At 39.7% G+C, this 26339-nt stretch overlaps 3 protein-coding genes and 1 long non-coding RNA gene across 6 annotated transcripts in view; 2 read left to right on the top strand and 2 right to left on the bottom strand.

Moving 5' to 3' along the window:
- Positions 1–18414, bottom strand: part of LOC310734067 (little elongation complex subunit 1-like) — a gene marked incomplete at its 3' end in the record, with an annotated part of 81367 nt that extends 62953 nt beyond the window's left edge. The window contains exon 1 of the mRNA XM_083555692.1: positions 18321–18414. Within this exon, the coding sequence (XP_083411818.1) occupies positions 18321–18387 (67 nt within the window). The 5' untranslated portion in view covers positions 18388–18414. The remainder of the gene's footprint in view (positions 1–18320) is intronic.
- On the top strand, positions 6001–6923 carry LOC310734072 (E3 ubiquitin-protein ligase RNF183-like; the record flags this gene model as incomplete). The annotated part of the gene is made up of 1 exon (XM_083555707.1): positions 6001–6923. The coding sequence occupies exon 1, from the start codon at positions 6294–6296 to the stop codon at positions 6921–6923; it is 630 nt and encodes a 209-aa protein (XP_083411833.1). The 5' UTR covers positions 6001–6293.
- On the top strand, positions 9928–10286 carry LOC310733748. Its single transcript, XR_014535874.1, has 2 exons — positions 9928–10027; positions 10177–10286. It is a non-coding gene; the product is annotated as an uncharacterized lncRNA (long non-coding RNA).
- A 263-nt stretch (positions 18415–18677) lies between the features above and the next one.
- Positions 18678–26019, bottom strand: LOC310724416 (little elongation complex subunit 1-like). Of its 3 annotated transcripts, XM_083538438.1 has the most exons (13): positions 26005–26019; positions 25140–25303; positions 24863–24988; positions 24209–24334; positions 23548–23666; positions 23395–23432; positions 23194–23276; positions 23057–23093; positions 22380–22648; positions 21910–22078; positions 19592–19752; positions 19190–19380; positions 18678–18854 (listed from the first exon to the last, which is right to left on the bottom strand). In XM_083538438.1, the coding sequence occupies exons 5-13, from the start codon at positions 23619–23621 to the stop codon at positions 18845–18847; spliced, it is 1032 nt and encodes a 343-aa protein (XP_083394564.1). In that variant the 5' UTR covers positions 23622–23666; positions 24209–24334; positions 24863–24988; positions 25140–25303; positions 26005–26019; the 3' UTR covers positions 18678–18844. The 3 variants fall into 3 exon arrangements, with proteins under 3 accessions (XP_083394564.1, XP_083394565.1, XP_083394566.1); XM_083538439.1 differs by lacking the exons at positions 24863–24988; positions 26005–26019 and having other exon boundaries at positions 25140–25238; XM_083538440.1 differs by lacking the exons at positions 24863–24988; positions 25140–25303; positions 26005–26019 and adding an exon at positions 24596–24662.
- Positions 26020–26339: the final 320 nt, after the last annotated feature.

Here is a 26339-nt window from a genome sequence, read left to right as displayed (position 1 = left end):
GAAAGATCTGATCCGTGTCTTCAGAATGGCTTTCACAAAAGGAACAGGGGACAATTTCTATATAAAATTTCTGATTTGGGAATTTGTAAGAAGGATAAATCTCATTTAAAATTTGAAGTGTATTTCTTTAGCTTTAGGAGGAACAGGAAATTGAAATAAGCTGTTGTAAGATAAATCACAGTTTCCTTCTGTTAGATTTTTATCATGCCCAAAACGAAATGACTGGAGAAGTTTTCCAAATGACCTGCGAGACCCGTAATGCCTTTTCTGATCAGGGAAGAATCACACCACACACAGAATGTGGCAAAATGTTTCTCTTCGTTTATTGCAGGTGGCAGACGTTTTTATACACACAGGATGATACAGTCCACACACACACACACACACACACATTGGGTAGAAAGCTGTTTAGACAAGAGGATATACCAGTCAGAGATTTATGAGCCCAGATAAGACTCTCTGTTTACCTTAAAGACTAACATCGTAAATATCCTATAGACACTGAACGAACAAGGAATGTGTGTGAAACAGTTTTAACACTAACAATGGCCACTTTAAATCATTTATGATTTAGCATCACACACCAAAACATAGGATGTTCATCCTGGGAACAGAACCTTTGACATAAACTTCAAATTAAGAGATAAAGAAAAACAACAACATACAGATTCCATTTCATTCATTCCCAACATGCAAATAATCCTTCATCATCACCACCCCAATCGAGGCCTTTATGGCCTGTCTTACCATCGTCATCAAACATGGCAACATACATAGTACAATTCCAACAATCAAAACAAGAATCATTCCCAAAACAAAATAGTGTTCAACACTCGTAAACAAATTCTTAATCTTTTCAAAAAAACTTTGTTCAGCAGTTGTTTCACGTTCTCCAAGACGTCGAGAGGCTTCAGTGATGTTTTTCAGTGCTTGTTCGATGATATGACCATCAGCATCATTATCAGGTATATAAGTACAACAGGTAGAACCTACAACAGCACATACTCCACCTTGTATAGCAGTGTGATTAGCTAGTCTCCACCACATGTTAGTTGCATATGCATGAGGTGGATCCGGATGCTCTAGCCAAGTCTCTTCTCCTTGCAGACGTGGGGCTCCCTGAATAAAGTATTCAAAGGGTTTAAACAACATTAGGAGTGTAATTACAACTATGCACATATAGTTATAGAATTTAGACCTAGAGCGGGTATCAGGTAAAGCTAAACAAACAGTCAAGTGAGTCAGATCTTCACCCCGGAGGTGGCCCCCTTTCTGCTATAAAGTAAGGATCTTTCCGTGGGCTCTCAACTGTTTCAGCCCTGAACACTCACGTAGGTAGGCTTCTTAGGCCAACAGATCAATTAGTGCACATATTAAATGGGTGCTGTTTTGATCCTGCTTGCGTGTATCCACTGTGGCTGATGATCAGTCAGAACTCCAGTTCTGGTTACAGCTAGAACAGTCGCTGGACCCAGATACTTGGGTTCACTGACCTTGGTAGGCTTCAGACTTCTTATCAGGACCTGGTGATTAGGCACAAAAGGGTGTGTTGGCTTATCTGTGGGAAGAGGAAGAGTTAGTGAAACATCAGCACTGATAGAATTCAATTTCTCAACCAGGGCAGAAACGTAGTCGTCCACCATCACTTCCAGGTTACCTAAGGAAGAAATGCCAGTGCGTCCCCTGACCCATGGGGTCGGGAAAGGCCGGCCCATTAGAATTTCAAAAGGTGACAGTTTAGTAGTCGAAGATGGAGTCATTCTCATTTCTGTGAGTACTGCCGGGAGAACAACAGTCCAATTTCGGCCTGTTTTAATGCAGGCTTTAGTAACACGCTCCTTAATGGTTCTGTTTGTTCTCTCTACCACTCCAGCTGACTGTGGTTGATAGGGAATATTAAAATGCCAGAAGCTGTGTTACCTTCGAAGCAAAAGGTGTGCCGTTATCACTTTCAATCACACTAGGAATACCAAACCTAGAGATGATCTCTTTCGTTAATATTTTGACAACAGTTTTAGCATTCTCTGTCGCACATACAAATGCTTCTGGCCACTCACTGAATCTGTCAACTATAACCAACAGGTATCTCAAATTTCCTACAGGTGGCATATGTGTAAAATCTATCTGTAGGTGTTGGAAAGGGGCTTCAGGAAAAGTAAGCGCAGTATGTTGTACAGGTCGATGTACATTAGTTTTGGCGCAAGTCAAACATGAATCCAACACTAGCTTGGTTGTTTTAGCTACATCAGCAATACAGTATAATGCATTTATAGCCTGTATGACTTTAGCTATGCTAATGTGTGACATCCCATGGTAATGCTTCACCAACACTATTAAAGCTAGTTTAGGCAGAGCAATTTTACCATCTACATCTCTAATGATAGCAGCAGAATCTGATTTACATTGTTTGGAAGCCCAATACTTGATGTCCTCCTCAGTAGGCTGACTCTGAAGTATTTTTAGATCAATGTCTGGTATATTGAAGATTTGTGACATCATTGAGATCTCAGGATTTGTATGTACTATGTCCAAATCTACTGGTTGTTTTGCTGCTTCCTTAGCTACTTTATCCGCTAATGTGTTTCCCCGAAATTTCTCTGAATCACCTACGGCATGTCCTTTAACCAGTCCCAACAGATGTTAACAGATGTTAATTGGTCCTTGGTTTTCCTATAAGAATGTATGATGTATGAAACAGATGAAAAAACAGAAATATAATTCTGAGCATGAAAATAAAAAGTGTTCAAAGAGGATAAAATACATACCTAAGTGTTTATTTCTTTGGATTTTGGTGAGTACACAGTTTGTAATGTGTAAAAATGGTTGTATATGGAATTAGATGTGTACTGATGTCATTGTGTGAGAGAAAATGCAAACTCAGATCTTGAACAATGGGATTCTGGTGAGTTTTGTGGTATTAAAAGGTAAAGATGTGTGTTGGTTGATCAGTAACGTGTATATGAGTCTGAACTGTTCATATTGTGTGATAATGACGATGAGGAACTGTTTATTTAGTGTCATGTGACTGAGTGTCGAATGATAGTGGAAATAGTGGAAACCAGTGAACCGACTCTTCTGGACTTTATTATTTAATTAATAAAATCTTTTGAACCGAGTTACTTGAACTGATTCAAAGGATTTGAAATTACTGAACCAAATCTTTTTTTAACTGAATTGATCAAACTGAATGAAGTTATTGAAATAAATATATTGAATTTTAATTTCATTTAAAAATACTTTTTGCAGCAATCAATAGTTTTGACCAGTTTAACTTCTGTTCATGTACAATTGAGTTTAAACAGAACCTTTATTTTAATATAATTTACTTTTGTCACATTTTCCCAACATTTTATCATGTGGATTTTAATTCTTAATTAAATTTAAATGAAGTCCAACATTTTTATAAAATACACAAAACACACACTATATTTAAACATGTAATTTGTATTAAATATTATAATAAAGATAGATATATTTTTGTACTTTATTATATGTATAACATGTGCTCACATGCTGAATCTAAACCTGCCCAGATTTTTGCAGATTTTTTGCCCTCCAGTGCTGTTATTTCCTGTTCTTAATGAATTATTGAAGAAGTTGTTTATTAAGTGATTAGTCTGTCGTTTGGCCTTTAGTTTTTCCTCATTTTAAGCAGCCATTTGTGGAGAGGAACATGTTTATTCATTTAAATTCCCTACATGCAATGCCCCCCTAACCCTAACCCTAACTGTAACTCTACCTCCCCACCATGTGTGGTGCCATTGTGCACTGCATATTACTGCATACCCCATATTTGCACCCCTGGTCAGACACTGTGAATGACACAGTGATTACCTAGTATCCTGTTAGCCAATGTCCAGTCACTGGAGAATAAGCTCGACGACCTCAGGGCAAGGGTAAAGTTCCAGAGAGACATTCGGGACTGCAACCTTCTCTGCTTCACCGAGACATGGCTGAACCCAGCAGTACCGGACCACGCCATCCAGCCGGCCGAGTTTTTCTCGGTTTACCGCATGGACAGAACACTGGAGTCGGGGAAGTCAAGAGGAGGTGGAGTATGTCTGATGGTGAACAACCACTGGTGCGACACCGAGAGCATCGTTCCTCTTTCACGCTCCTGCACACCAAATCTGGAACTACTGACCATAAAATGTCGGCCCTTTTATCTACCTGGGGAATTCAGTTCGGTCATTGTCAGTGCCGTTTATATTCCACCTCAAGCGGACACGGACACTGCAGTATGGGACTTACAGTGAGGAAAATAAGTATTTGAACACCCTGCTATTTTGCAAGTTCTCCCACTTAGAAATCATGGAGGGGTCTGAAATTGTCATCGTAGGTGCATGTCCACTGTGAGAGACATAATCTAAAAAAAAAAATCCAGAAATCACAATGTATGATTTTTTTACTATTTATTTGTATGATACAGCTGCAAATAAGTATTTGAACGCCTGAGAAAGTCAATGTTAATATTTGATACAGTAGCCTTTGTTTGCAATTACAGAAGTCAAACGTTTCCTGTAGTTTTTCACCAGGGTTGCACACACTGCAGGAGGGATTTTGGCCCACTCCTCCACACAGATCTTCTCTAGATCAGTCAGGTTTCTGGCCTGTCGCTGAGAAACACAGAGTTTGAGCTCCCTCCAAAGATTCTCTATTGGGTTTATGTCGTATGGGTTTATACACATACGACTGTGTGTCCACTTCCAACTCCACCACCATCATCAAGTTTGCTGACGACACTGTTGTGGTGGGTCTGATCTCCAACAATGATGAGACGGCCTACCTACAGGAGGTTAAAAACCTGGAGAGATGGTGCCAGGAGAACAACCTTCTCCTGAACGTCAGCAAGACTAAGGAGTTGATCGTGGACTTCAGTACAAAGCGGGAGCGGTCATACCAACCGATAAACATCAGCGGGACCCCAGTGGTCAGAGTGGACAGTTTCCGGTATCTTGGTGTTCACATTACACAGGATCTTTCTTGGTCCTGTCACACCAACACCGTGGTGAAGAAGGCCCGGCAGCATCTGTACCATCTGAGACGCTTAAGGGACTTTAAACTTCCCTCTCAGGTGCTTAAGACTTTCTACACCTGCACCAGTGAGAGCGTTCTGACGGGTAGCATCACTTCCTGGTTCGGGAACAGCACCATGCAGGACAGACGAGCCCTCCAGAGGGTGGTGCGTTCAGCTGAACGTACCATCCACACTGAGCTCCCTGACCTGCAGGACATTTACAGCACGCGGTGCCGGACCAGAGCCAGGAAGATTATGAAGGACCTCAGCCAACCCAACAATGGACTCTTTTCTTTGTTGCGCTCGGGGAAACGCTTCCGCTCCCTGAAAGCGAACACGGAGAGAATGAGGAGGAGCTTCTTCCCGCAGGCTATTAGGAGTTTAAATCAGGAAACACCCAGGATCTAAAAACTGGCCCACTCCTTCCATCATCACACTTCTTCTCTATACATATCTCACCTTTCGCACCACAACACTTTAATCTCTGGACTTGCACAGCACAGTGCACTTTATATTTAATTAAATTTTTATACCACACCATACTGCACACGGACACTTTACAGACCTTTACACCACACCATACCGCACACGAACACTTTATGGACAACCCACCACAAATATTGTCTACTGTTTACATTGTTTACTGTTTACTGTTCACTCACTCTGTTACACATTGTTTACTGTTCACATTGTTTAACTGTTACTGTTCACTGGTTACTGCCATTTTTTGTATATTTACATTTATAGACTTTGTATATCTTTTATATCTAATATTCTATATTTTATTTTATATTATTATTTTATATAGTTCTTTTATACCTCATATTATTTATCTGCCTTCTTTTTTTTTTCCCCCCCATCCTATTCCCTCATGTCGGACCGTCGTATAAAGCATTTCACTGCATGTCATACCCTGTATGTATGTGTATGTGATGAATAAAATTTGATTTGATTCGATTTGATTTGACACACATGCGGTACATGCACACAGCTCCAGCCTGCAGGTCAGGTGCAGAAGAGTCACATGCTGGTGTTCGCTGCTCTCTCTGCTGCTTTGCATGACTCTGTGTTGTTGCATTACCAAAACAAATGTATCATTAACAGTAGGAAAGGCTTTTTGCTGGTTGAGAATTGGACACATGTGAAACTCACATTCTGGTGCTGTATTTAATGAATCAGTTCGTAAAGCAAATAAACCAGATTGTGGTGTGTGTGTGTGTTTGATTTTCAGATCAGCAGACCTGACTCACTGACTCGCAGCAGCTCTCGAACAGCCATGGATCGCTCTCCTTATGCCCCTGACAGCCCCACGGAGACCACAGCGCCTTCTACAGCACCATGCACAACACCCTGCACCACCACCACGTCTTGCACCATCGAGGTCCCTGAAGCCCAGGTTTTCCTTCCAGAGCTGGAGTGTGCCGTGTGTTTCAGTCAGTTCAACAACGTCTTCAACACGCCCAAAGTGCTGCAATGTGGCCACACCTTCTGCCTGGAGTGCCTCGCACGCATCAACATAAAATCCTCTCAGCCCGACAGCCTGCAGTGCCCTCTGTGCAGAGCGTACACCCCTGTGCCCACCCTGGGCCTCCCTAAACTGGCGACAGACAGCGTGGTGCTGTCCTGCCTCCCCGAGGCCATGCAGCGTGTCTACAGCATCCACTTCAACCGCAACAGAGGCAAGCTGCAGTTGAAGCGCATCCCCAGCTCTGTCCCCCCTTCCCCGAACCGTCAGCACCGCAGCCTGGACCTCGGGGAGCCAGTCACTACTGAGCTGGAACAGGATCCACCCAGCGGTGTCTGCTCCCGCTTCACCCGGATTATGAATATAGCATTCTTTATAATTATTGGCTGCATCTGCTGTATTATTCTGGTATTTTATGTAATCGGAGAAAACAGAGTATAACCAATACTTCGTTACTGTACTTAAGTAGATTTTTCCTCCTACTTGTGTTGGCTCTGTCTTCAGCTCTCTACTATATGTAGGAGTCACCTGGTAATTGTAATGGAGGCCTGGGGAAAAAAGGACCAATCAAGAGCAAAAGCCTGACCAGAGGAGGCGGAGCCTACAGTTCAAAAGCAGCTACCTGAAGTGACCACTGTTTGCTGGAGTTATTTAACAATAAATTAAATAAAAAGGGGTATAAATTTTCATAAAACATTTATTAACATGAATTATATATCATTCTAAAGGTCTAAGCCTCAAGCATTGATTTTAGATCACTGATTTTTAATGGAACGCTTATATCAAATGTATTTCCTAAATTTGTGTAAACAGTACACACAAACAACATGCATAAAAAAACAGTACTTACACTATAATTGTAATAACGAGTCACAAACGCATCCAAACGCACAATTGCTGCAAATTCCTGTTTATTTGGAAAGATAAGGTTCCACTGAACAACATAACATAGAGCATTTTTGGCCTTTTGTTTGTATCTGTTTTAGAGTAACTTTCACATAAAGAACGATATTTTGGTGGTAAAAAATAAATATGGCTGGAAAAATATAGTGTTAAAAAACAAATGAGAGTAACCACTAAAAAAGGCAAAGACAGGTAAAATCTTATCAGTGATACAACTGAACTCTGCAGGTGTTTGTGGTGACGTTTTGCTTTGCACCACCTTTCATTTCCAATCTTTTATTTTCAGCCAGTAGCAGTGTGGAAACAACATGTTCCATAGAAAATGTAGCCAATGAGTGCAGGATTTTAACTATACATGGGAGGTTTTTATTCCCAGTGTGGGCGAGTTCTTAGTTTTATTCATCTTTAGAAGCTCTTAGAGGTTAAAGAGCGCGTGACGTGCACTGTGACGCACCTGACAGGAAGTGGAATGCAGCTCTTTCCAGCTCATGCTAACTGAGCTTTGTTTACAAGAAATAAAAAAGAAAAGAAAAAGTAGACAGTAAAAAAAGTTGTTTTATTAAAGATTGCATGAAGCACAGATGAGGAAAATATTCTTGTGCGGAGTGACGACAGCGACCTGGTGATCTGATCAGCATCTCCAACTAGAAATACAATGTAGATACTGTTCAGGTTTATACAGCAGGTGATGGAACTCATCATGTGCTGCTTAATGCAAGGATTTTCTCCCTTACTGACATTATCATGCTGCACTTCCTGTTAGTCTGAAGGAGCTCTTCCTCTTTCTCCATGTCTCCAAGTCCATGTCTGCTACCAGTTTGTAGATCTCTTTCTGTAGCTGAACATTGGACTCCATCACCTGCTCGTGTTTCTTCTCAGTTTTATCCAGAGAGTTTAACGAGAAAAAAGTGTGTTGGTTTAATTACAAAAACAATTAATGCTCCAATGTTTGGAAAAGATATCTAAAAGATCTTAACATTTGATGTAAACCTTAATATTGAAGACCCAAAGGTCCCTAATGTTTGTTGACAAATAGTGTTTTACATGAAAGAATCAGCTTTTATTTGACCAAAGGTTATGATCACATCTTGACATGTGGATTAGATTTCATTATAAATCTTGGTGTTTTAATTTATTAATTCATGGAGCCATAAATCAGGGCTGATCTTTTATTCTTTCTGTCATCCATCTTATAATCTTATAAAAGTCTTTTATTAGTGGGTTTTGCCTTTTTCTTCTCTTCACCAGGGAAAGATTTACTGTACCTACAGTACATCCTAATACAGCGTTTAGGATAGAGTGTCAGTAAAATATTTAATTTCAATCTAAATTTGCATATCATTCATTTGTTGTTTTGTTTAATTGAAAAATGTATTCAGAACCTGCAGCTCTGCAGATCTTCACCTGAGCAACTGATCTCAAACACCAGTGGAGAATGTTCCTGTAGTCTCATTCTAGATTGAGAATATATTCAGAAATGCTTAGTTTAAAACACCATCATTACTTTAAAACAGTTACAAAAATATTATTTTTATTTATTAAAAATAAAGATGAAATCGTTCACATAAATGAACTTCAGACTTTTGCACTTTTACTGCCAATTCCTGATTGGCCACACAGCACAACTTACTTAAAAGTCCAATGCTGAATGTTTCCTGTTTTTTTTTTAAGCCAAAGAAATGTAAATGAAGTGATGAACACACTGGATGTTGTTGTTCTGTAGACAGTCACACTGCTGCTGAAAAATCTGGACTGTACTGTGGATGAAGGACCTGTACGAAGCGATTCTGAGTTTTGGGACTGTCCTCAATGCACACGTCATTTATAACTACTGATCCTTACATTTTCTTTCTTTCCCAGTAACTTGGGGTTTCCTCCCCGTACTCAGGTGGAGTATTTTCTGAATGTCGAGAGCTCTGATATTGCGAACCTCTAACACGTTTGATGTGCGTTCTTTGCTTTGTGTTTCTGCTCGCTGTCCTGTACAGGTCATGATGGAGAACGGACGCTAATAAGACATCGGGTATGTGACGTTTTCATCACCTGATGAGGCTCGAGTAGACATCATGGAGATGAGCGGCAGGGTGCTGGGCAGCAGGACCGTGTACTAAAGTCCCTCTCAGACCACCCAGGGACGAAGTCACGGCATGAAGGTAGAAACCATCTCACCTTCAAAACCCTGCCCAGACCCAAGACCCAATGCCAACAAGAACATCCATCCACAGAGTGAGTCAAAGCCGTCCGATTAGTTTTGTATTAAGTGCAGTTAAAGCTTCAAAACAGAAGAGAACTATTAATGTTGGCTAAATTTACCTTCTGATTGGATGCTAACATGAGATGATTGTCTGCATCTACAGATGTTCCAGTTGCAATTCCTGGAAAAGAAAACCAGCAGCAGTGGAACAGGCGATTCACACCGCAGCCTCTCAGACTGGACACACAGGAACTATTCTGATTCCATTTCCAGTGTGTTTTATAGAGACTTTCATGATCTGAAGCAGGTTTTGGTCACAGCTGTGTTTGGTCACATGTAGTAATAATTGGTTTAATACTGAGTGATTGATCAGTGTGTATTATTAAAGTCAGGAATACAAACACACACATGCACTCAAACATTGGATGCTGAATTTGTTCTGTTTTCTGTAGGAAGTCGAACTGTTTGTGAAGAACCTCGACAATGGTGTGGATCAAAATCGTTTGCGTAATTTGTTCTTGTCTTATGGAAACATCACCAGCGCAACTGTCACTTACAATCACTAATCCCTATATTTTTATTCCTTTCCCAATAAAGTGTTTACTCAGGATTAGATCCTCTATTATACCAGAACCAGTGTACACTTGCAGCAAGTTTCTGCTCTTAGAAAATGACCTTTCAAATAAAAGTGCTTCATTGTTCATTCACCAGTGAGACCAGAACGTTGTTGTTGTTGTTTTTGCTTTCTGTATCTCCTCACTCACTCCTACAGGTGGTTCTGCACAATGGACGGTCCAAAGGCTTTAGATTTGTCTGATATTCCTCTCTGGATGAAGCCACTAATGCCATCAGAGAGTTGAATGGAAAGCTGGTGAGCAGGAGGCCACTGTGTATCACTATGGCTGAGCAGTGGACGGGGAGCAGCCGCCCCACCAAGCCCTACCTCCATCCATCCAGGAACATGCAGTGATCTCCTAAAAAAATTAACATCCGGGCATGTGGGAAAATTCAGTCCACAAACCCTCAAACCATCACCCAGATGTAAATTTTTTTAGGAAATCTCTAAACAGTGCTGGACTTGTGTAGAAGTCATCAACGAACAGTTTGTAGCCCATTTCCAACATCTTCTCATCAACAAGTGCCATGACAGATGGTCTACAGACTGGCTGTGGTGTAAAATCCTTATTCCACCTTTCTTCAGGTGTGTTGGGGGATACAACCAGTGAAGACTGGGATTTTCTGTCTCTCACCCTTACCGGTAGAGCTGAAACAGGTGCTGAGTTTGGAGACTGCTTGAACCTCTTTTCTGGTTGATAGCTGGTGTGTGAAACCCACTTCTCCTCAGAAGATTCAACTAAATGGCTGTTGGAAGACATAGAAAGAAAAAAATAGCATTGTATATCAAGTACATACTCTTGTAGTAGTATGAATTCAGGAAGGGGGCAAACACTTTTTCACACTATGGTGTATATTTATTTGCATGTTTGTCACACTTTAATGTTTCAGATCGTCAAACTAATTTAAATATTAGTAAAAGATAACACAAGTGAACACGACATGCAGATTTTAAATAAAAGTTTTGATTATTGAGGGGAAACAAAATCCAAAACTACATGGCCCTGTGTGAAAAAGTGTTTGCCCCCCTGTTAAAACTTTGGTTTATCACACCTGAGTTAAATTTCTCTCACCACACACAGGCCTGATTACTGCCACAGCTGTTCACAATCAAGAAATCTCTTAAATAGGACCTGCCTGACAAAGTGAAGTCGACCAAAAGATCCTCAAAAGCTACACATCATGCTGAGATCCAAAGAAATTCAGAAACAAATGAGAAAGAAAGTAATGGAGATCTATCAGACTGGAAAAGGTTATAAAGCCATTTCTAAAGCTTTGGGACTCCAGTGAACCACAGTGAGAGAAATTATTCACACATGGCAAAAACATGGAACAGTGGAGAACCTTCTTAGGAGTGGCCGGCTGACCAAAATTACCCCAAGAGCACAGTGACGACTCATCCAAGAGGTCACAAAAGACCCCACAACAACATCCAAAGAACTGCAGCCTCACTTACCTCAGTTAAGGTCAGTGTTCATGACTCCACCATAAGAAAGAGACTGGGCAAAAATGGTGTACACGGCAGAGTTCCAAGATGAAAACAGCTGCTGAGCAAAAAGAAAATAAAGGCTCGTCTTAGTTTTGCCAGAAAACATCTTGATGATCCCCAGAACTTTTTGGAAAATACTCAAAAGTTGAACTTTTTGGAAGATGTGTGTCCCAATACGTCTTGCGTAAAAGTAACACCTCATTTGAGAAAAAGAACATCATACCAACAGTGAAATATGGTGGTGGTAGTGTGATGGTCTGGGGCTGTTTTGCTGCTTCAGGACCTGGAAGACTTGCTGTGATCAATGAAATCATGAATTCAGCTGCTTACTAAAAAATCCTGAAGGATTGTTCATGACCTCAAGCTGATGTAAACTTGGTTTCTGCCGCAGGACAATGATCCAGAACACACCAGGAAATCCACCTCTAAATGTCCGAAGAAAAACAAAATGACTAGGCCATTCCAAAGTTTCAAAGTCCTGACCTGAATTCTATTGAGATGCTGTGGCATGACCTTAAAAAGGCGGTTTGTGCTCAAAATCCCTCCAATGTGGCTGAAATACAACAATTCTGCATAGACGAGTGACCAAAATTCCTCCACAGCGCTGTAACAGACTCATCGCAAGTTATCACAAACGCTTGATTGCAGTTGTTGCTGCTAAGGGCGGCCCAATCAGTTATTAGGTTTAGGGGCAAACACATTTTTATACAGGGCCATGCAGTTTTTAATAAAAACCTTCATTTAAAAACTGCATGTTGTGTTCACTTGTGTTATCGTTTACTAATATTTTAATTAGTTTAATGATCTGAAACATTAAAGTGTGACAACCATACAAAAAAATAAGAAATCAGGAAATGAAAACACTTTTTCACACCACTGTACATTATTTCTACGTCGACCATATACTACACATAAACATCTTACATCCACCACCCTGTGCCTTTAATCACGCTGTGCTGCCCAACCACAGACTGGGTCGTACCAACTTGCAAAAATTGTGATCCAAACAAAGAGACTGCATTACTTTTTGTGTTTGAAGATGACGATCCTCTGGTGTTCGTCTGTGCAGTTTAGGGGTATAACAGTGTCAGTTGCGGGCCGTGACTTTAGTGGGGACGTACCCAACTTAATCCACCTCGTAATACCACCACTATCACGTCACAATTATAGAAACCATCAATACAATACAAAAACCCAATATAACAATATGTGGCATTACAGAGACAGAGGCATTTCTACGGTGGCTGAGAAGCGCCAAACACATTAACAATTTAGAAAACTAATTAACAAATACGAAAACATAATAATTCAGACAAACCGGAAAAGGGAGGTAAAGTTTGTGAATGAAACACTTACCGATCATTGGACGAGACACCTGTCATTCAAAATATACAGGAAGTACAACAGTCTTATTTATTTATTTTTATTAAACAATTAGCCATAAACAAACAACGTGGCAATAACAAGTACAATTTACATTACAATACACAGAACAGGTGCCTAAAAATACAAATATATACACATATATTTAGGGGAAAGAGGGAAAAAAATAGATAAATAAATAACATTTATAATAATAAAATTACAATTAAAAAAAGGATACAAATAAACAGGGCTATGGTTTATTCTGTAAATTATTTTTCTATAAAGGACAAAAGCATTTTTCCATTGAATCACTTTTAGGGCTTTTGTGAAAGAAATAAACTCATTATAAAATGCAAAAAATGTTGGTTTAAGTTTCAAGTATTTCCATTTTGTATATAAAATGTTCCCATAAGAAGTATATTATTAACAAGAAAGTGGTCTTTGTTATTGTTTATTACAAGTCCAAAGATAATTTAATACAAGTCCTTCACAGTGAAATTTCTTAGATGGGGAACCTTTGGGTAAAGCCAGTTATGGATATCAGACCATAAAGCGTCTGAAGTAACAGTCTGTTACTTCAGTTTCAATCTTGAATGACAGGTGTCTCGTCCAATGATCGTTAAGTTTTCAATTCACAAACTATACTTACCTTTTCCGCTTTGTCTGAATTGTCATTGTGTTTTCGGATTTGTTAATTTGTTTTCGGATTTGTTAATATGTTTTGCACTTCTCGGCCACCGTACATTTCACATATGGAGGTGAAAAGCATTTGACTAAAGCAAGAAACCCAGTTAAAACTCCAAACCTCTACACTACAACCACAACTGTGCACCTACAATAGCTGAAACAGTTCAGAATCAATATTTGTGTAATAACATGACAAAAACATGAAAATGTAAATAAAATACAACCTACTCGCCAGAGATGCAGACTCATAATGTGCACCGCTCCTCAGTGCCTCCTCAGAGGCTGTAATCCAGTGGTACCACTCGTATTCACTGGTCTGGAAGTGGTGAACAAACCCTTTCCCGGGATGAGACACGCTAGCTAGCTACAGGGTTGGCCGACCTCCTCACGATGTCTAGCTTTATTGGAAAATGTATTTTTAAGTATGTCAGAGACCAAATAAATTTCTCTTCCTCCGTAGGCATAAAAAAGTCTAACTCAGATGTATTAATGTGTGCAGAGCTACAGATGTGTTTTGCCAGTCGAACTTGGCTGTAACAGTTTCCCTCTGACCAACCAATCAGAGGACGGAAAAATGCTGACGCTATTCTGGGCCAGCTAGCTGCCCTGTGAGGAGAATCTGAAATCTGATTGGTTAAAGAGACCCATTGATCACAGAGACTAAGATAAAAATGTCAGTACTACAGACTTTGAAGGCCCTGGGCAGATTAGATTGACATGGCAGCACATAGAGACTGAAATCTGATTGGACAAAAAATCCAACATCAACATACACGTACTGGAAGCAGTGCAGCCGAGAGAAACCCAGGAGAAAAACACAGGCCTGACCCAAGAGAGGTGGATTCCTAAATGACCTGAAATAGCAGCCAAGGTGAAGAAGTATCTCACCTGGGACACTGGAAAGCTGCAGTTTAGTTAACAGCACAGCATGCTGTCACTCTCAGGTTTCCATCCTCATTTTTCTTCCTTCACCTAACAATCTTTGTTTCCTCAGCAATTGTCTGCGACTCTTTGGGCTTGTAGAGGTTCAGCTTTCTGTTCCTGTCTTTGATGTCCAGATTCGTCTCATCTTGCTGCTGTTTCTTATAATAAGATCCCAAAGTGCCCTCAGCTGAGCTACATGTTTCTCTAATTGCTTTTCTTCTGTATCTTACAGTGATTTACGGTATCCTGGAGCTCTCGAATGGAGGAGAGGAACATATTAGAACTCCAAACCATATCTAGTTCAACCTTCTTTTTTTCCTCATTCCATTTATTTCTCTCAAAATTCAAAGTTGCCTTCAGCTGAGCAACATGGTCCTCCAGATGTTTTCGTTCTCTAATCAAATTATCTCGCTTATGCTTTGCACAATTCTTCTCCTCCTCACAGTGATTTAGAGAATCCTGGAGCTCTCTAATGGTCTGGAGCTGTAAATTGTTTTTCTTCTCCATGTCCAGTTTGGACTTCTTACTTTTCTCCCTCCACTTATTTTTCTCAAATTCCAAAGTGGCCTTCAGCTGAGCAACATGTTCCTCCTGTTGTTCTCGTTCTCTAATCAAATTATCTCGCTCATGCTCTGCACAATTCTTCTCTTCCTCACACTGATTCAGGGCATCTTGAAGGTCTCTGACGGTTTGAAGATGTAGGATGGTCCTCTCCTGCATGTCTTGTTTGGCCTTCTTTATTTTTAATTGGCATTTATATTTTTCAGAATCCAAAGTTGCCTGCAGCTGAGCAACACGTTCCTCCAGTCGCTCTTGGTGTCTCATAAAATGATCTTTCTCATGCTTTGCAGTCTTCCTCTCTTCTTTACAGAGATTCAGAGTATCCTGGACCTCTCTGATGAGGTGTAAGTTGGTTCTCTCCCTCATGTCTAGTTGATCCTTCTTGCTTTTCTCCTCCCATTTATTTCTCTCAAATTCCAAATTGGCCTCGAGCTGAGAAACACGTTCCAGCTGTTGCTTTTGTTCTGTCACCCAGCTCTCTCTCTCCCATTCTACAGCTTTCTCCAGTTCTTCATGGATTTTCAGGGACGGCTGGAGCTCTTTGGTCGTCTGTTCCAAAGTGACCTCAAGCTGAGCAACATGTTCCTTCAGTTGTTTTTGTTCTCTCGTTTCGTTTTTGTTCTCTCTCTTACATTCTACAGTTTTGTCCAGTTCCCTATGGATTTTCAGGGAAGACTGGAGCTTCATGGTGGGCTTTCGGTCAGAAGCCAAAGTAGCCTCCAGCTTTTGCACCGTCTGTAGCAGAATGGCTTTCTCTTCTTTCTCTTCTGTTATCTTCTCTATCTTTGGTCCAGAAAATGCATCCAAGTCTTTTACTACTTTCTCCATATGTTCCAGCTTCTCATTCTTTTCAGAAATCTGCTTAGTTTTCCTCTTTCTTCTGGTTTGAAACATTTCTTTAAACCTTCTAAAGAGCTCCATGTTTACGTGTCTTTACTCACACACACAAAACCCGGAAATGAGAGAAACAGAGGCGCGTTCTGACTTACATAGACGTTGCCCTACTGTGATGTCACACCGAGATGCTCTGCCCTCCAACCTCTCTCTCTCTCTCTCTCTCCCCTACACGCGCACAATCACTATGCGCATGCGCACATAACAGAGGGAAAGGAAGGATAAAATATTATGTTCTCACAATCTATCTATCTATCTATCTATCTATCTATCTATCTATCTATCTATCTATCTATCCATCTATCTATCTATCTATCTATCTATCTATCTATCTATCTATCTATCTATCTATCTATCTATCTATCTATCTATCTATCTATCTATCTATCTAAAGACTACATGTGTGCAAACATCATCGCAGTATGATCCATGTGGAAGTGCAAATATATTGTGTATATAATCCACTGGTGGGCGGTCAGGGCCAGTAAAGCCTCCTCTGCTGGCCTAAACACTATCACAAGCACTGACCTACATTTACAACTTAATTTGTAATATTTGTTTCATGAAATTGTATTAATTATTTCCCAAAAGTCTATTCTCTTCATTTCGTAGCATTTCTCCAAACAAATTTCAGCCTCTATGTGCTGCCATGTCAATCTAATCCGCCCAGGCCTTCAAAGTCTGTACTGCTGGCCTTTTATCTCAGTCTCTAATAGAAATGAGGCCAAGAATAGCGTCAGCATTTTTCCGTCCTTTGATTGGTTGGTCAAAAAGAAACTGTTACAGCCAAGTTAAACTAACAAAACATGTGTGTAGCTCTGTGTTTACATGAATACATCTGAGTTAGACTTTTTTATGGCTATGGAGAAAGAAAAATTTATTTAGTTTCGGACATTCTTAAAAATACATTTCAAAGAAAAGCTAGACATCGTGAGGAGGTCGGCTAACCCCAAAGCTAGCTAGCTTATCTTAGCCCATGAAAGGGTTTGTTGACCACTTCCAGACCAGTGAATACAAGCGGTACCACTGGATTACAGGCTCTGAGGAGCACATTATGAGTCTGCATCTCTGCTGAGTAGGTTGTATTTTATTAAAATTTTTATGTTTTGGTCATGTTATTACACAAATATTGGTTCTGAACTGCTCCAGATGATGTAGGTGCACAGTTGCAGTTGTAGTGTAGATTTTTGAAGTCTGGGTTTCTGGCTTTAGTAAAATGGTTTTCACCTTCATATGTGAAATGCCGCTGTCTCTGTAATACCACACGTTGTTATATTGCATTTTTTTTATGGTATTGATGGTTTCTATAATTGCGACGTGATAGTGGTAGTATTAAGAGGTGGATTAAGTTGGGTAAGTACCCACTGAAGGCCCAGGTACCAAATGCACGGCCCTCCACTGATATAATCAATAATGTAAAGGGTGTATGTGGTCATCCACAATGCTGGTGGCTTTGTGAGACCAGATGAGGTTTTCCACAGCTGAACACAAAGATTGTTGAGTCAGCACCAGTCCATTATCCACTGCATTTCCTGTCTGAAAGCGTCTGGTCGTTTTTGCTGATGAGACTCATGATGGTCATGTGACTGCTAAACTTGATGATTGGAGCTGTGCATTGCAGCACAGTCATGTTTCACAGTGTGAACAGCTGGTGACTGAGGATACAGACCTGGGGGATGCAGTGCTCACTATAATAATCACTACAGTATTTTCTTAGAGTTTTGTGACTTGGTCTGATGACAAAGGAAACTGATTTGCGTAATGCATTTGATGACGGCTGGGGGAACGCGCTGTGTGCTGTTTTTCCTCCATGATTCCAAAGTCTTCAGAGCTGCTTCAGGGTTGCTGGGTGCCAGATCATGAATGGCATAAATGACTGAGAGCTGCACTTCCCATGGCATACCTGCACACAACATCCAATACAAAATTAGGATCTGCTGAAGCACAAAACTAAACATCAGAGAATAAAGATAAAGATCAATAAAAACATCTTTATTTGATTCTTTAGAAATACCTTTTGAGAAGTTTTGCATTCCAAACTGATTTATGCTTTTTGCCAGGTTTTCGAGTGACGTTAGCATGTTCACCTTAAGTCCTAGTTGACCAAGTCGCCCTTTTGAGAAGGACAAAAAACACGAGTGACAAACTGAAGAATCCAGAAATAATCTGAGATGATGCTCTGAAACAGGATTTACAGTAAACTTACCAAGTAGCCTGAAAACTGCTGCTACACAGACGTCTCGGAACGGTGTTTGCTCTGTTCTTGCTTGCATCAGCCAAGTGTTCAGGATCAGCCAAAGATCCTTTCTAGTAAATAAAAAAGAGGAGAAATGGATATGTTGCGGGTCTTTGTGGTGGTTATGGAGCAGGCATTGTGGTTTTATTATCACTTGTGATTTTATGCAACATGAATGGGAACTTTGCAATATTTCAAACGACCTCTAGATTATTGACTGTTAATGGAAAAAGTCAGGAATAAGAACTAGGTCACAGGTTAACGTTACTTTTTACTTGTCACATGTACCTTACAGCACAAAGAAAATCTTTCTTCACATACCCCCAGTGATGATAGAAAGCCGGGGGCAGAGCACTGGGTCAGCCATGACTACAGCACCCCTGGAGCACAGAAAGTTAAGGGTCTTGCTCAAGGGCCTAAAAAGTGGAACTTGGTGATTCTGGGGCTTGAACCCCCAACCTTCCGATCAGTAATCCAGAGCCTTCACCACTGAGCTACCACTTCCTGAAAAAAGACCCTCTCATGGTGAAATACTTACAGCTAAAATTACAGAATTCTCTCTGACTGTCTGAACACTGATCCTGGAAACTTCATTTATAAATGCACAATAAACATTTCCTCACAGAAACATCACTATATCAACAATAACCCAATATTTCCCTGTGAGATCTTATTGTATTAAAGATAAGATATAAAAAAGCTGCCTAAATATTAACTTTGCAGCTGAAATCCTCTCAGCGCTGATGTTATAGAAAAATAATGATCAATTTTTTATCATTCAGATTTGAATATTAAAAAGCTGAGAATTAAATATGTTGAAGATGTTTTGCATTCAGTACCGTATAATATTGGTAATGGTCCAAGTCCAGCCCAGTTGTGCACACAGAAGATCCAGGCTGAAGATGTAGTTCCAGGTAGCAGGGCAAAGATCATAACCATACCAGCTGTTCTCCAGGAACCTCAGACTGCTGTCTTCTAGAAAAGACTTCAGGGTGCTGGTGATAGCATTGTGGATGTTTTCTGGAGGCTCCTGGCAAAAAATACACAATTATTTAATACCCAATGCAATAAAACACTGTTTGACTGACAGCATAGTTCAACATAAATGTTTAAAGAATTTGTCCCACTAGATTACACTGATACTTGGAAATTAAAGGGAGATTAAGGAGGCAGTAAAATACTTGATAAAGTCCAGTTTAAAAAATTGACACTGAGAGGAACACTGAGGATCAGCTTCTTACCTCATCCCAGTGCAGATACTTGGTGAGCAAGTGAAATATCTTTCCCTTTGCTTTCAGGTTGCTCACTATGTGAATTGCTCGGCATAAAGAACTTTCATAGGACAAAAAACTTGGCCATGCTGTCACCATGACCATAATCACTTTGGGGGCTTCAAGAAAGTCTGCAAAGCAACAAGACAACAGAAAATAAATAGACTGTAAAAAAAAAAAAAAAAAAAAAAAAAATGACATTGGATATAAAAAGTTGACACACCTTATAAAATTGCATCTTATCAAATTGCAGAGAGAAATAACAATAAAGCTAATATGAATATGCGAACACATATAAATGATGACAAAAGATTAATTAATTCAACCACAACCATGTAGGAAAATGTGTTGGTCCAACGAGACAAAGGTTAAACGTATTTCCCATAAATCTAAAAGGTATGTTTGGTGCAAAGCCAATACAGAGCATCCTCCAAGTAAATAATACAAGAAACAAAACCCCCAAAAGTCCAAATAAAACACATCTATTTAGTCCGAGCATGCAGCAAAGCAATCCAGGCATAAACAGAGAACAAAAATAGCCAAAAAACAGAACAAAACAGAGAAAAAAGCCAAAAAAAAAAAAAGCTGTAAAAACAGGCAGGCAAACCGGTGGAAAAAGGGCAGGAAAACCTCAGCAAGAATCAGGGAAGAAAGCGACATCCCGGCAGAAAGGGGGAATTCTTAGGGTTCTTAAATACCGGGCAGCGCGGGAAAACCTCAAAATTGCTGCCGACCCGGAAGTGCACGTTGCAGAACCGGACTTGCGAAACCGGAAGGCACAAGTCGAGACGGGTTTGAGACGGGAAACGTGAGAGGATGGGTGGATTCGGAGGACTCTGGGGAGTTTGAGGCAGACCGCAACAGTGTTGATCATTTTAGAAATGGGACAGGGGCAGCCTTGAGAGAGAGGTCTCAGGTGGACAGCCAGACCTTCTGGCCTACCCGGTAACGGGCACGGGACATCGTTTGCCATGAAACCATGAATGGCACCTTGGCCCCCTCAAGCCAATGACACCACTTCTCTAAGGCCAGCTTGATAGCCAGGAGCTCCCGTTCACCATGAGCGGTAGGAGATAGCGATTCTTAAAAGTAATGGTGTTAAGTCCCTGATAGTCTTTACATGGGCGAAGGGTTTGTCCTTCTTCTCCACAAAGAAGAACCCAGCCCCAGCGGGGGAGGAGGAAGGGTGAATACTCCCGGCAGAGAGAGACTCCTGATTATACTGGTGCATGGCCTTCTGCAGTCCAGACAGATTGTACAAACGTCCATGGGGAGAAGAGGTTCCAGGCAACAGGTTGATGGCACAGTCATGTGGCCGGTGTGGTGGAAGGGAGGATGCTTTGACCTTGCTGAAGATGCCCTAGGTCATGGTAGACTGCCGGGATAGAGCTGAGATCATGTTGAGGCTCCTGACGTGACAGGACAGGTACAGGGCCGATTGAGGCGAGATAGCCCGTCTGGCAGGGCACCCCCCATTCCAAGACTCGTCCACTATTCTAATCTAGATAGGGGTTGTGTTTCCGGAGCCAGGAAAAATAAAGCATGACACGAGCATAAGACGAGGGGATGATCAGGAACGAGAGCCACTCCTGGGGAAGAAAGAGATAGTCCAGCAGAGAGAGAGAGAACCCAGAAGACTGTGACATTGTCCTCTGTAAAAAAGCTGAAAATAAAGAGGAGTTTCACATTTCAACATGACAATGACCAAAAGCACATATCCAAATTAGCAAAGGCACGGCTTCAGAAAAGGATCATTACAATACTGGAATGGTCCAGCCAAAGCCCAGACCTCAACCCAACTGAAAACCTATGGAATGACCTACAATGAGCCATACACAGGAGATCACCTCGCAATTTAAAGAAACATTTCTGCAAAGTAGAGTAGATAAAATTCCAAAGTGTAGATGTGGGAAGTTAACAGAGATTATTCACAAAGACTTGATGCCATAATAAAGGCAAGTTGTGCTTCCACAAAGTAGTAGTTATGGGGGATTTTCAGACTTATGCAATCAAGATGTGATAGTTTTTTATTTAAAAAGTTACCAATTATTAAATTTTTTTTTTTCTCTGGATATTTGTTTTTTGGAAAATCACATTAAACATGTAACAAGTTTGACATTTACACTGTTGTTATTTTTATCTTTATATTTATATTAAAAAACCTGCCATTTCATAAGTGTGTAAACTTTTTACATCCACTGTACATCACCAACAACAAGACACAATTGTCCTCTCTGTATCAGTGTCCAGATCATTTTTAGTAGATAAGTAATGAAATATAATCTCACCTTCTTTAAGGAGTCTGTAGGCGAGAGCATGTGCTTTGTGAGTGTCTCCTCTCTGTTGACACACGCCTACATAAACCCTACAGAGAGACTGCAGGAGATCATGTCCCATAAACCCTTTCTCCACCTTGAGCTTCTCCAAAATCACAGACAGAAACGTCTCTGCTAAGGACTAAATGAGACGGAGGAAATTTTTAAGCTTCCAACTGAATAAACATGTATTTAAATCATGTATTTAAAACAAATATTAGGAAGTTAAGACTTGACTGTAGACTGGGTTTAGGAAAACTATTAGATATTGTATAAAATGTACAAAATTTGACATGATAAATCATATCTACTGTTCAGTTTAAGAACATCAGGACCAGTGAATTATGAATCAACTTTAAAAAATGAGAAACTCAAATCCACAGCTAAAGAATAAAGTATTTAAATCGCATGCACATTAAATAAAACAGAAGATAAGAACTGACCTCGTTTACACAAAACTCAGAAATGACGTGTTTCTCTTCATCTCTCAGAACAGGAAGTTCACTTGTTCCTGTGAGAAGTGCATGAATCCTGTCTGTAGGTAAAACATCAGAACAGGACTTTTGTAGTGTTTCTAATGCACTGGAGATGAGAGATTGTGTTGTGTGTGTTGTGTTTACAGGATCAGCTGAAGCAGCATGAAGTCGAGGCTTTTGAGCTTTCCTGGGTGGTGACATGTCTGATCCAGTTCTCTTTGCTGTGGGCTTTGGGTCTGTATGAATATAAAAGAAATGTATATCATTTGTCACACGCCCTTATCCAGAGAGACCTACAATATTTCTTCCTAGATCTTAAAAAATGACTGTTACACATTTAGGTTCATTAAGACGGTGAAGAATTTGCCTTGTCAATACTTTTTCTATTATTGTTCCAATACTTTTGGTGATAATGTACATACTAGGTTTAGCACATGCTAAGATTAAACTGTATATCCACTAAAATTAGATTACAACATGTCACATTTAAATACGTTTATCAGCTTCCTGCTTGTTTAATTTTTGTATTAATTATAATTTTTTATTGTATTATTAATTATTTGTGTTTATTTATTTCATAGTCAATGCAAATACAGAACACATCAAAATGTACAGAAACTTAGTATTAGAGATTTTACTGTTACCTTTGTTCAACTCGTTCTCCACTTTGTAAAGTTTTTCCTGTTGAGGATCGAAAACAAAAAGCAGATTTAGTTTTATTTAGTCACATTTCTCACTAAAAGTTCAATGATGTCTGCATTTAAAAATGGAAAGAAAGTACCTCCATTAAGCGAAAGCTTTTCTCCATGCTGCTGATTTTGCATTTCAGGCCTCGGATTTCCAGATTTTGTCTGGTGTTCACTTCTGTAAAATAATTTACAAAATGAAATGAAAAGGTGCTCAGATCACATTATCACATTATATGTTTATTTTAATAGAACTGAATCATGCAGTAATAATCAACTTGTACTTTCTTACACACCTTTAAGTGCCAGAAGCTGGTTTTCAACACTGACATTTCTGTGGAAGGGAAAAGAAACATATAGATAAAACATTATATAATATATTATTATATTACATATTATATTGTATCACTGCAATGATTGGAATAAAGTATAAAGAGCAAAAAACATACTTGTGAGTGTTGCTAAGTAGCATAAGGCTCTTAATGGCCTGAAGCTCCTGCTGGCTTATGCTTGTCTTTTCCATTTCTGTAGGTCTTTTCAATATTTTCTTCTAGAGAGTTTGTTGAATCTAAAAAAAAAAAAAGAACTGCTTTAATCACAAATCATTCCATAAAGTTTTTGTAAATTTCTTTTATATTGAGTATCTCTGTAGTCTGATCGTTCTTTCTCTGCGTTTCTACAGCGTATTTTTTCTTTTTTATAGATTATCATCAAGGAGACTTTATTGCCCTCTGGAGAGAAAAATTAAGATGATTTGTGAACATGTTTCTATTACAAAGGGTTTTATGTGGAGGGTGTGGTTTTGGTTGAGGGGCATGGCGCACGCAGCTCAGCTCCTATATGATGTTGGGTTTTTGACGGTTCGGTCTTTATGAATGCTGATGGGATGCGTTTACTCAGTGGAGCCTCCTTCTACTTACAGCCTTTAAATTAACTCGTGATCGTTAAGTAGTAATGTCATGTTTAGATGACGTTGGGATTTAGGGACTTTATTAAAGCTAAATGTTTTTCATGCTAGCTAGAGCGTACTTCCCGGAAGTTCTGGGTGAGCACGTAACTAGCGATAAACCTGCTAATTTAATTAAACTAAAGGCTTGTAAAGTAACTTACCGCTAATGTGTTTCTTCTGAAGAGGATGAAATAGATCGATTTGGTTGCGTGATTGAGAAGTTTGATGCTCGATGTGTTGAGTTTGCTGCTGTTCTGGCTGTTTTGCATGTGGTCGAAAGCAGCGCACTGTGACATCACAGAGATATGAACAGTTAGCATTAGCATTAGACTATAACACTGAGGATGTACAGTTACATAACCTAACATTAGTGGTTTGTCTACAGTTAAATATGCTTCAGTTTTTAACTGAATAAACAGCAGAAACTGCATATAAAACTCAAAGAGGACTAATAAAAAAGTTTTTATCTTTATCTTCTTTTCTCAATTATTTGCTTTAAGAATGTTGAAAGAAAAGTATAGAGAAGGTCAGAAGGAGAGAAAGCAGACAACAGGGTTTAGAGAGGAGTTGTGGCATTGTATGTGTGTATATTGGAACTCTGGTGTGGCACAGAAGTATGTGAGGGTGGTGCAGGACATGTACGAGGACAGTGTGACAGCAGTGAAGTGTGAGGTAGGAACGACAGACTGGTACAAGAAAATAGTGGTTTGCTAAATTCACTGGAATTCACAAGAAATCAACAATTAAAAACAAACACCAACTTCCTTTCCAGCTAAAAAATGTATATGTATAGTCTCAAATGTAACTGTAAATACATGAATAATTCTCTCAGAGAGATTCCTCCTTCCCGAAGCACAGGATTAACGAGCTCCGCTATGTACTGCCATACATAAGGAATGTCAATCGCCATATCATCTGCTATCTCGAGGGTTTCTGAGAACCTGTGTAAACAAGGATAGGTAAGAAAATGGGGGAAAAGAGAGCAAAAAGAAAACACAGACAAAAGTCTTAATAAAGGATTCTGATTCTCTTATAAAATTCTCTGAAAATGACCAAATGTAAAAGCAAGTGTATTCATAATAATTTACAAACCCTTTAAAAAACTGAGATGTGGAGAGGATCCCAGCCTGCAGCAGCTGATGGAACAGATGAACCATGTGGTCACATGTGATCTGGTTTCGCTCCAGCGGGGTCTCCACACCCACCCGAACAAAAACGTACAGCATCCCGCCCGAAGGTTTCTCTACCATTTCAAACTAAAACGAAGAGAACACCGTACGGTGCATTTACCGTTTTAAAGTAATTAGAAAAGTACGTTTTATATTTTTATTTATATATTTGTATTTGCATATCGCAATGAAATGCACTCAATGGGTTTAGTTTTCACAGATATTCCCTTCTGCAATTTCAGCAATTAAAATGTTTATTATTCTAAAAACCAAACAGATGACTTGACCTGTCTTACTTTCTCTTGTATATTTCATATTTCTCTTTAATAAAGAAAAGGTACTTATAATATTCGGTCGAATGCTCGATCACTAAAATAATCGATAGCCGCAGTCCTAATCGTGTGAGTGAAACTCGAAAGCTTTAAGGAAAAGTCGACCATGTAAACAAAAACTAATGAATATGCAAACAGTTCAATCAGAACATGCTTTTACTTAAACGTTTCCCATCAGATCATGAAAATCTCACCGCTACATCACTCATTGCTATTTACTGCCTTCTTGTTGAATAAAAAAAGGAATGAAGCAGCTCTCCTAAAGCTCTAAATCCACAAACATTTGGGGATTTCTAACGCTTAGTTAAGGCAACTCTTAAAGGTTAATACTTTTCAACTACGTAAATCGTTTCACCAGCAGGTTTGAGTTCATCTACATCTCAAGCTTTAAATGCTGACTGAAATAGTTCAAGCTTGCATTTGAAAAGCATGTTTCTGCACATGTAAAGTCAGTACCTTGTTGATTTTAGGGATCTTGTTGGGGTCTATTGTAATGTTCATGCTCACAGTGTTCATGGTCTCATGACTTGGAAATACTGTAGAAGAAACAAGAAATAACAACAAAAAGTTGCAGTGCATTGGTTAAGTGCTGTGAAAAGAAAGGGGACTAAGCTGTAAAAAGGATTAGTCTAGAACACATATGCCCTCTATAACCTCGCCTATTCATGCCCATGGATCGTAGCTTTTCTTGAACTTTTCTTTACTCCTCCTGCTCCTCCATTTTGGTATCCATGTGGATATTTTCAATGGTCTTCGGTCCTTCTACAACTCTCCGTGATACCCAGTTGTGC

The sequence above is a fragment of the Silurus aristotelis genome (assembly GCF_946808225.1).
Source record: "Silurus aristotelis genome assembly, chromosome: 1".
Taxonomy (NCBI): domain Eukaryota; kingdom Metazoa; phylum Chordata; class Actinopteri; order Siluriformes; family Siluridae; genus Silurus; species Silurus aristotelis.
This window is presented reverse-complemented; position numbering and strand designations above follow the sequence as displayed.